Source organism: Taudactylus pleione, unplaced genomic scaffold, assembly GCF_031769625.1.
Source record: "Taudactylus pleione unplaced genomic scaffold, aTauple2 ptg000523l, whole genome shotgun sequence".
Lineage (NCBI taxonomy): Eukaryota > Metazoa > Chordata > Amphibia > Anura > Myobatrachidae > Taudactylus > Taudactylus pleione.
The window spans coordinates 216,439-227,350 of NW_028284925.1; the positions used below are offsets into that span (position 1 = coordinate 216,439).

General features: G+C 45.1%; 1 protein-coding gene across 1 annotated transcript; it reads right to left on the reverse strand.

The window, feature by feature from the left end:
• Window positions 1-4,553: 4,553 nt before the first annotated feature.
• On the reverse strand, window positions 4,554-10,709 carry LOC148501239 (cystatin-B-like). The gene is made up of 3 exons (XM_088450744.1): window positions 10,600-10,709; window positions 8,388-8,489; window positions 4,554-5,064 (listed from the first exon to the last, which is right to left on the reverse strand). The coding sequence occupies exons 1-3, from the start codon at window positions 10,666-10,668 to the stop codon at window positions 4,936-4,938; spliced, it is 300 nt and encodes a 99-aa protein (XP_088306870.1). The 5' UTR covers window positions 10,669-10,709; the 3' UTR covers window positions 4,554-4,935.
• Window positions 10,710-10,912: the final 203 nt, after the last annotated feature.

Here is a 10,912-nt window from a genome sequence, read left to right on the forward strand (position 1 = left end):
CTTAATTTATGGACATCTTTTCTTTGCATGTGTGGATTACATGGGCTGTTGTTGACATTTGGTGAATAAGTCATTACAATAGCCCCATTACATATATATTTACTGAGAATTTACTGTATTTATTCCTGTTACAAGGTAATAGATTATAAAGAAATACATTTGTTCCTTCAGCCCCTTTTTTCTCTGTAATGAGACAGCCAGATAGGAATAATTAACAATAGTGGACAACAGCTACATTGATATAATAAATATCTTACAATGTTACAATTGTTCTCCTGACATATGGAAATGGGTAATTCTGTGTTATAAGGAGAAAATATTCCTCAATATTATTAAATAACATTAAAAAAACTAAGTAATGTTTTATTATGGAGCCTAAGGCAATATAACACATTGAATATTTATGTAGGCTATATATATATATAACTGAATATGAGGTATTGAACAACATATGGAATAATAAATAAAAATAGAATATTGATTCAGCAAAACATTTAATATTTTTTAATACACAACTATTTATTTTCTTTATACATCATCTTATCTATTTATTTATTTTAAATTGCATTTTTGTAATGATCTTTTAACATAATAATAAATAAAGGTTATGTGTTATGATTGCAATACAAGCAGAGCCAAAAGACCCTGGAGTGCACCTTTAAGCCTCACCCAAAGTTCTTCTTTTTATTTAATCCGTATTTACTGAGCGAGGTAGCACCATCGCCTCCGTAGAAGTAATTAACTTACAATAGGACTAACACCGTATTTTGAATACATTGTAAGGTGAAGACTATTGGGGGGAAAAGGGGATAGAAAAAAACTTGAGATTCAAGGGAATCAGTGCCAGATTTAAAAAACAAACAAACAAAAAAAAAACCCATTAGCTATATTATAGATGTGTAAGATAAGACTTAAAATAAAAGTTCTACTGTTTTCACCCTAGTACTATATTTATAAATGATTAAACAGTCGTCATGGTTATTATGACTTCATCTGAGTCCTCTTCCTCTCTTTCAATCTCAATTTATGGGACAATGCTCCCTCTAGTGGTTAGTTTGGAACATCACATTCATTCATAGACTTCAACATAAATGCAGGAGCCGTATATCAAATGGTCTTCTGTATTACAAGATCCCAGTCCATCACCCAGTGATTAGATCTCTGTGGGTTATACACTCGCTCAAACTGTCTGACCACACGGGATCTGTAAATAATGTAGTGTCTATGTGAGCTGTCAGGGGGTACCAGCCACAGCAAAGAGGTGCTGCAGCAGCTAAGCCAGCCCCCAGAGTAAGCTGTTCCAGGTTCCACTGAAAGAGCATGGTGGTGGCAGGACCTTCTCTCCTACAACTGGCGGATAGCCAGTATGCAGTTGGTGAGTGCCCTGAGGTTGGGTAACATTAGTAGATGCTGGGACACCAAGACTATACAACCACCTACCCCAGAGACAGGGTGGCTGAGTAATCCCATTCTGTCACATGCACATATTATATTCCCAAACCCTACCCCCACCAAGATGGATTTACTGCCAACGCTAAAGCTGGGTGCTCCCCTCAGCGATGCGCTGATCCAACGACGTGGTCATATACAGACTGCACGCTACGCCGTACGATATCACAATATATCGACACATGGCTGATTAAATACACGGTGTTGTTGGTCCTGTTCGATGCGCAGCACTTATGTGAAGATGCGACCATGCAATGACTTGGGGACGACGACACGCTATAAGATGGTCATTACGGTCCATCGCGGATCGCAAAATTGACCAACATATCGTGTAGCGTGTGCCCAGCTTAAGCCCAGAGTTCCTAGTTACATTGTTTGAAGACAGCGGCCACATTTCTGTAGTCTCCTATGGTTCCTCTCTCATCATTTCCCCTTTAAGACATTTTTCTTTTGTCTCAATGAATTTTGCACATCGGTGACATCGGTGAGGGTAAGAAAGCTGCAATGTACACTTTGGGGCCCACTTAGCAGCGATGCAGTGGCGATTACAGACCGACCGATTGTTAGTCATTGCGCATACTAAAAAGCCGCACCGTGCATGCGCAGCGATTGCATGGAGATAACAGACATACAGAGGAATCCAGTGGAGTGTGAGTGACAGTCAGTGTTTGGGAGGTGGTGGTAAAAGTGCAGTCGTGTGTCCGTCTGAACGTAGTGTTGTGAGCGGGCATAAATTAGCCACTGCGATTGCATAGGCAGCATAAGTGTTCTCTGCGTGCGAGGAGACTTAGTGTCTGCGGACGGTCACACTTGTAACTGCTGCGTGACTGGCCGATGTAACGGATGTTTACGCAGAAGAGCAACATTGGACGGATATGAGAAGGCAGCAGTGGGCGACTTTATGTCGGCTGTGCTCGGCAAGCATTAGCATATTGTAGCAACTGCGATCCGTTGGCGACTGAAGTTGTGTCCACTGTGGAATCAGACCCTTGGCTAGGAATTGCAGGTGAGTGTAACTCAGTATTATGTAGTCTGTCCTACCGCTCATACGTGTAGTGACTTCAACATGTGCTCTGAGAGCTTCAGTGATTGTACCCCAAACACTTGGGTTTCCTTTTGAAAAACATATTTCTCTAGACCAGGGGTCTTCAAATGCAATGAAAATGGGTGCAAGCATGATAAAAAAATAAATAAATAAAAAAAGTAGAAAAACACACTCTCAGCAAACACCTGCAATAATAAAATAAGAAAAAAAAAAAACCACCTGGGGCATACTTGGGGGACCCCCTGGAGTCTATTTCACTAGTTTAAGTCTATCCCACAACTTTTTTTCACCCCCAAAAGTACTTTTTGGGGGTGTTCTAATGTATTTACATATTTTTTTGACACATTTATCTTTGGGGGACTGTCCCAAGGCTGCAGGGGTGTTTCTGCAACTTTGCACCCCAAAACCCCAATTCTACACTCACCTGTTATCATAGGCGAATCTTTTCCGCTGGTTACAAGACGCAGACTTTTCGCACCTGCGGAAAGTTTCCACCTGGCGAAATGACGCAATCTGCGAAACTTTTCTGCCGATCGCAGCTTTTCACCGGCAATTGAATACAGGCCATACAGTAATATTTAAGATGTCCTATGCTACAGAGATTCTCTCCCGTGTCGCTACGTATGTTCCAGCTATACCTGTTCCTCTACAGGGGCCGATCCATTGCCCGACTTTGTGAACAATCCAACCAAAACCCGGGAGGTTTTGGTCGCATTGTTTACAATGTCGGGTAATGGATAGCCGGCAAGGACCAGTGATGTGCGTGCACGCTGGTTCCCGACTGTCTAATGAACATGCTCATCAGGTATGCCATGTTTAGAGATAGGAGTTCGGGCTCCTTCACTGAATGACAGTCAACATCGTTCAGTGCGGGCACTGCACCTCGGTGACGTGAACGCTAGACGTTCAGGTCGCCTAATGGATAGGCACCATAAGAGTTCTATAGAAGCATCTAATGCAGCTTTATATTACACCTCATCTGTTTTAGGAGGACATTAGGATTAAAGTTTATGGCTCTCCAGGTGTTTGTACCTGGCAACAATAGAAGTTTCCAAACCTAGCAATCTGTCCCAGTCATCACTAGAATCGGTGCTACCACCATGCCTGGCTACACTCCGGGCACCAAGCGTTCCTTATAAAGATGTACTTTATCTGTTATTTTTCTTGGACATGGAAACCCTACAGTGGTGATGAAGGCTGGCTCTGCAGTCACCGAGTGAGGTAGAGTGCTAGCCTCTCAGCTGTGGGAGCCAGGGCATACTGGCCATTGCCCATCTGCTAGAGATGACCTGTAGCATAGATGCTGGTGTTGAATTCATTCATGACTTCCTAATCCCAAAAGCAGAGCCGCAACTACACTTTTTGGTGCCTTGTGCCAGAGCATTGCGCCCCCTCCCACCCTTTTTTTTTTTTTTAAATAGTGCACCTGAGAGAGGGCCATGGCCTCATGGGGAAGGGCAAGGGAAGAGATAGGAGAGGCCAGGAGATGCTGGGGATAAATAGGGACATAATATAGTGCACCTGAGAGAGAGCCATGGCCTCATAGGGAAGAGATAGGGGAGGCCAGGAGATTCAAGAGGAAGCTACAAGTGAGAATGATAACAGGAAATATTACAGGCCCAAACAGCACCCCCTGCCCTGCGGTGCCCTGGCACATATCGCACCACCCTAGTTACGGCCCTGCCTAACAGCATTCCCTCTGTCCAGTCTTCAGGAGCCATCGTTTAATCCCGGCTTGGTCCATCCCTCACAGAAGTCTGGTCTCTGGGAATTATGTATTCGGCAGAGTAATACCGGCACACGCCATCTCAGACTGGGCAGCACGGTATATAGTGAGCAGCTTCGTATATTGGGCAGCGTGAAGCTTCTGCCTGGGGACAATGTGAGAGATCACCTTAATAGAGCAGGGCGTTTCAGGTTGTATATTCTGCACTCCAACTTTACATACACAACCTATAGGCAGAGATGACATCATGGCATGTATTACACTATAATCCAGTATTCAGGTAACAGGAACCCCCCCCTCTACTGCTCAGCGACAATACAGGCGTCCAATACATTCTTGTTAAAGCATTTTATTTGAGGAGTTACATATCCTGTAAGGGTACAAAGCTGGTAATTCTGGTTATCGCTGATCCAGCAATGATATAAACATTTCTTGTTAGATGACCATTTCCTCCTCCTCAGCACGTTACACAAGGCACATCTCCGCCAGCTTAAGGACAGTTACGCAATTACATCGCACATACAAAACCCAGTATAAAAACCACATTAACCCACCATCAGTCCCTGGTCCCAGAAGACACTGCAGGAATTGTCCCCATTCCTGGAGGACGTGGGAGTTACACAAGGCCCCAGGTTACAGAGAAGTCCATTATAGGCTAGAAGCAGTTAGGTGACGGCAGCGAGACCCCCTCGGAGCATCTCCCACCTCCCCGTCCTCAAAAGTGCAGGATCTCCTCTTGCTTGGTCTTCCCACCTTGACAGCCACTGAGTGTCAGCTTCCCCTCGGCATGAGGCAGAGCTTTGTGTACGCGCATATGCATGTAGTCACCATCGCCCACTTGGACCTAAGAGATAGACAATAACTTTATAGGGAAAGAGTAGGTTACATGTAGCCCTGAGTTAGGCAGCTTCTCTGGCTGATCTAATAAGGATCGTTCATAACACTGAATCCTATATAGCAGGAGGTTAGAGGGTGAGATACAGAACATATAACATGGGGAATAAATGGCACAAGGAATAGTTACTTTATGAAGCCTCAACACGAGACAACTGAAAATGATAGGTCTCATTCCCCCGCACAGCTTGTGGTCAGGATAGTTTGGCCGTGCAGGATAAACACAATACAAGTATTTTTGACCACTTTGTTGTACAGTAGATTCATGGGTCAGTGATCCTGGAGCAGCATCTTAGAGAAATAGGTGGATGAGTTATAGGGAAGCCTTCCCCATCAGCTGTGTTCTGTCCAAGCTCCTCAGCAGCCCCAGCACCGTGCTCCCCTCTAACCTTCCATCCACCCCTGCCATCTTCAGACGTGCTCTTATCTCAGCTCCTCCATCTCTGAAAAGCCTTCTGTGACACATTGGAAGTAGACCAGTGGAGAAGTTGCCAATAGCAACCAATCAGGTAGCATTAAGTACAGAGCCGTAACTAGACATTTTAGAATCCTGGGCCAGAAAGAAAGAAAGAATCTCCTCTCCTTTCCTCTCCCTGGACTCAGACTGGGTAGTTACACAGCTCTGCTGTCTAATACAGCAATTTCCAACAGCACTGTGTCATGCAGTTGTAGCGCTGGGAGGCTCGGACGCACCCCCACCATGACCCTTTTAGATGCGGGGCGTGACATCATAGGCCACCAGCCACAGCCAGTCCACACTCTGAGCAAGAGCAGCCCCAACCAGAGTGACAGGACAGGGGCAGCAGTGCGCCTTCCCAGCTACTGACATGTAGGGGCCAATGAAGGTCATTTCATTTTTTTTCTGTGGGGTCCAGCCAATTTTTTTTTAATGTAGGAGCCTATATGTATTTTCATAGGTCACGCAGCCACATCACCGTATAGTATACCTTGGCAACTTTAATATGTTGTGTAGTGTGCTTAAAAAAAAAAAAAAAAAAAAAGTCACTGGTCTTATAGCCTGTAGCCTACTGGTGCCAGCTCCAGAGGCACACGCTTCAGTCCTGTGACGTCATGACATCACACACTAGTGTATAATGTCACAGATGGACAGAGGAGCCAGGATGTGCCCAGAAAGGTGCATCACGCTGGCTGTGCCCATTTGCCATTTAGACGGATTGACACTAACAGTATAATTGTTGCGCACAGGACACTATCAGGGACATCGGAAGCTTTTTATGTTGTGGGGGGGGGGGGGGGGGCTCTGCTACAATCAGTGAGGGGTATGAGAGTACAGGACACATTGTGGTGAGGGGGTGTAAAAATGTGAATAAGAGTGGATGGGGGGGTATGGCACCATCAGTGTGGGAGGGGGGACACTGATCTATAATGTAGACCGTGAGTAAGGTGGGTGTAATGACCATTACAGACAATGGGGGCTGCTACAATCAGTGAGACTGGAGCACTGATATATAATGCAGTCAGTGAGGGTGTAATAATGAATATTATAGTGAATGGGGGCTGCTACAGTTAGGGGTTCCCCATTATTTTTATTTTAATAAATGGAATTACTTTAGTGGGTTGGAATAAATAAATAAATATATATATATATATATATACACACATATACACACACACACACGTTTATTTTTACATCCCTTTAAACTAACCCCATATGCTGGACACCTCCTCCTCCTCCCTGGCACACCACTAGACTAACAGCGGGAGTCCAGCAATCGCTATTGCAGCGGGAGGCGGGCAAGGTGGGTTCTGCTCCCAGGGCACCGCCCACCTGTGTGACCGCATCGGCTGCACCACCCTCCTTATGTCCCCTACATTCTATAAAGGGTCAGGCAGATGCTGGTTGCTATGGGAAACTTCTTCACTGGTTTATACATCTTCAACCAAAGTCTTTGTGAAACGACCCTGTACCTCCTACCTCAGCATCTTCCCTAGCCCAGGTAGTGTTATTGCTGCTCTTCTCTCTACACCTCAGCTCATAGGCTTTTGGCCTCCACTACGCACATAACACCCAAATATTCCTCCCCCTCTTCACTATCCTACATTTATATTTCCATAGGAAAGGTAAATGTTCCTTCCATGTCAGCACCGCACCCCACATCTCAGATAACATTTTACGCTCCTGTCCCCCCCTACGCCTGCTGCCTTGGCATCACTGACTCCACCCTGAGCGCCATGCCACACATCCAGTCCTGCTAACAATACAGCCCTTCCTCGCTCAGGAAGTAACACATTCACCCTCACTTCCCACCTTGGCTACTGTAACTTGCTGTCCAGCCTCACCCCCTTATAGCCATCCTGAATGTTGCTGCTAGACCAGACTGACTCAGCCCCCTATGCTTATGCCAGGATATCCTTGAAACAAGAACTGTTTTTTTGGGGGGGGGGGGGGGGGGGGGGCGGCTTAGGTGGGGTTTAATGACAGATTGTTAAACTAGAATGAATCTTAAGATTCCATCAATTATACACAGTATAACTTCAAAGAATTCCTAACACATGTAGCTACTGGTTATTCATACACTATCCTCACGTAAAGCAGTTTTGTTTAATATTTTGGCTAACATGCCTCAGTAACCTGCTCTGTAACTGGCACACATTAGCCCTATCCTTGGCATTAGCGCAGTTTTTACACATGCCAGGTCCCTGTAATATCACTGATGTGTGCACCACAGACCTGCTCTGTAACCGGCGCACATTAACCCTATCCTTGGCATTAATGCAATGAAGCCATTTAGAAGTGGGGTCACCCATTACTACAGGGATCCTGCACCGGCCTCAATCACCGCTACAGAGAAGATCTGTGAGGGACAAACCTCAGTGATGTTACAGGGACATGGCACATGGATAAACTGCATCTGTAATGTGGCAGCTTCCACTATAGGAGACGGGAGCATTATAAATAGCAGGTATGGTGCCACCTGTATTTCCATACGTTATTATCAGATGCATGTAACATAGGTTTGTGTATGAACACCAGTAGAGACCCGGCTATCATCTTACACACCTGTCTGGGTACAGAGGTGCAGTCACCCAGCCACAGGCCCCACACTACAGCTATATGCAGCCCCCACACTGCAGCCACACACAGACCCCCACACACACACTGCAGCCCCACACTACAACTATATGCAGCCCCACACACAGACCCCCACACACACTGCAGCCCCCCCCCCCCCCCCCACACACACACTACAGCTATATGCAGCCCCACACAGTCTCCCACACACAGGCTCCTCCCTCCTCCGGAATAATTACCTTAATGAAAAAGTTTGTCCCACACACAACCTGAGTCTTGTAGTCGATGGCAATGAAAGTGCTGAATGTTCTTCCTTCTCTCTCTTCCACCTCCGCCTTCAACTAAACACACAACACACCATAGTCATACAGGTGACACATTGTATAATAGGGGAACATGCAGCATCTGGCCAGGGCGGGTGGGAGTGACGCCACTTTCTATGCCATGTACCCATTGTGCCCTGGGTACATTCACTACCAGCTCCCACATATAACAGGGTCTGTTTGGACATGGAGCAGATAACGGGCATCTGCTCTATGGGAGATACTGCAGGAAGCAGCAAGTGATGGTCTGTGGTGCCCAGACTGTTGGCACAGCAGGGAATTACCCCCACCAGCAGGAGAGAGGGTATCTGTGCAGGATCTGCCCCCTAACCCGCAGGAGAAGCCTCCGATGGGTCACTAACACATGACAGTCTGCAGGGACTTGTGGCTGGGGAGTCATCTCAGGGAGTCAGGAGCTGGGTAACATGACTGAGGGTCACATGACTGCATTGTATGGAGATGAGTCACCTGCACAGGGCAGCAGATTTGGGCTGTTTCATGTGATACTTCAGACACCAATCACCACATCCTAACCCAATCCCTACTGTGTGCAGCAGCCCCAGATCCCTACTGTTCAAATGCCCGCAGCCCCAGATCCCTAATATGTGCAGCAGCCCCACATCCTTACTGTGTGCAGCTACACAATAGGCTGTCATGTATCCCCACAGGCTACACTTTATACAGATGTAATGTACAGACATACAGGGAGATAGAGGAAACACCAGGTTGCAAAGCCAGTAACCCATATATAAGAGGGAAGCACACAGGGATATGTATATACAGTATACAGAAATATAGGGGAGACAGCCAGTAACCCAAATTACACACACACACACACACACATACATATATATATATATATATATGGGGAGCACACAGGGATTATGTGTATATACAGTACAGAGATATAGGGGAGACATCCAGTAACCCAAATTACACACACACACACACACACACACACACACACACACACACACACATATATATGGGGAGCACACAGGGATCATGTGTATATACAGTATAGGGATATAGGGGAGACAGCCAGTAACCCATATTACACACATATATATATATATATATATATATATATATGGGGGAGCACACAGGGATTATGTGTATATACAGTACAGAGATATAGGGGAGACAGCCAGTAACCCAAATTACACACACACACATATATATATATATATATATGGGGAGCACACAGGGATTATGTGTATATACAGTATAGGGATATAGGGAAGACAGCCAGTAACCCATATTACACACATATATATATATATATATATATATATATATATATATATATATATGGGGGAGCACACAGGGATATGTATATACAGTATACAGAAATATAGGGGAGACAGCCAGTAACCCAAATTACACATATATATATATATATATATATATATATATATATATAGGGGGGAGCACACAGGGATATGTATATACAGTATACAGAAATATAGGGGAGACAGCCAGTAACCCAAATTACACATATATATATATATATATATATATATATATATATATAGGGGGGAGCACACAGGGATATGTATATACAGTATAGGGATATAGGGGAGACAGCCAGTAACCCATATTACACATATATATATAGGGGGGAGCACACAGGGATATGTATATACAGTACAGGGATATAGGGGAGACAGCCAGTAACCCATATTACACACATATATATATATAGGGGGGAGCACACAGGGATATGTATATACAGTATAGGGATATAGGGGAGACAGCCAGTAACCCATATTACACATATATATATAGGGGGGAGCACACAGGGATATGTATATACAGTACAGGGATATAGGGGAGACAGCCAGTAACCCATATTACACACATATATATATATAGGGGGGAGCACACAGGGATATGTATATACAGTATAGGGATATAGGGGAGACAGCCAGTAACCCATATTACACATATATATATAGGGGGGAGCACACAGGGATATGTATATACAGTACAGGGATATAGGGGAGACAGCCAGTAACCCATATTACACACATATATAGAAAAGACCAGACATACGTGTAATAGTGTGGAGTGTACACAGCACAGAGATTATTATATAGATATATATATATAGTTGGAGCATAGTTACCTGGTCACAGAGATGCTGCACTGCAGCATCGGCAGGTTTGGCTTTCCCGAGTCCCCCTACCATGGCCATGGCTGTATATAATGTAAGAGTTACTCACTGTCAGCCAAATGGTCCCACCTGGATTTATTTCTCTGGCATAAACCATCTATCAGCAAGGGGTAGGGGGAAGAAAGTTTTATTTTCTGAACACACCCGGCGTCCTGTAATTAGCAGACCCCAACCTCACCCTGTGACCTCCCCCTCTATCCCCGGGCGAGTGGTACAGTCCCGCTCAGTCACGTGGTGCCGGCCTGTGGGACACAAACTGATACAA

Excerpts from the sequence above, each read along its gene's own strand:
- LOC148501239 (XM_088450744.1), bottom strand. The coding sequence starts at position 10,668 with ATGGCCATGGTAGGGGGACTCGGGAAAGCCAAACCTGCCGATGCTGCA. Across the intron at positions 8,490-10,599 it reads TGCAGCATCTCTGTGACCAG|TTGAAGGCGGAGGTGGAAGA; the intron begins GTAACTATGCTC and ends TTGTGTGTTTAG. Across the intron at positions 5,065-8,387 it reads GGACAAACTTTTTCATTAAG|GTCCAAGTGGGCGATGGTGA; the intron begins GTAATTATTCCG and ends TCTATCTCTTAG.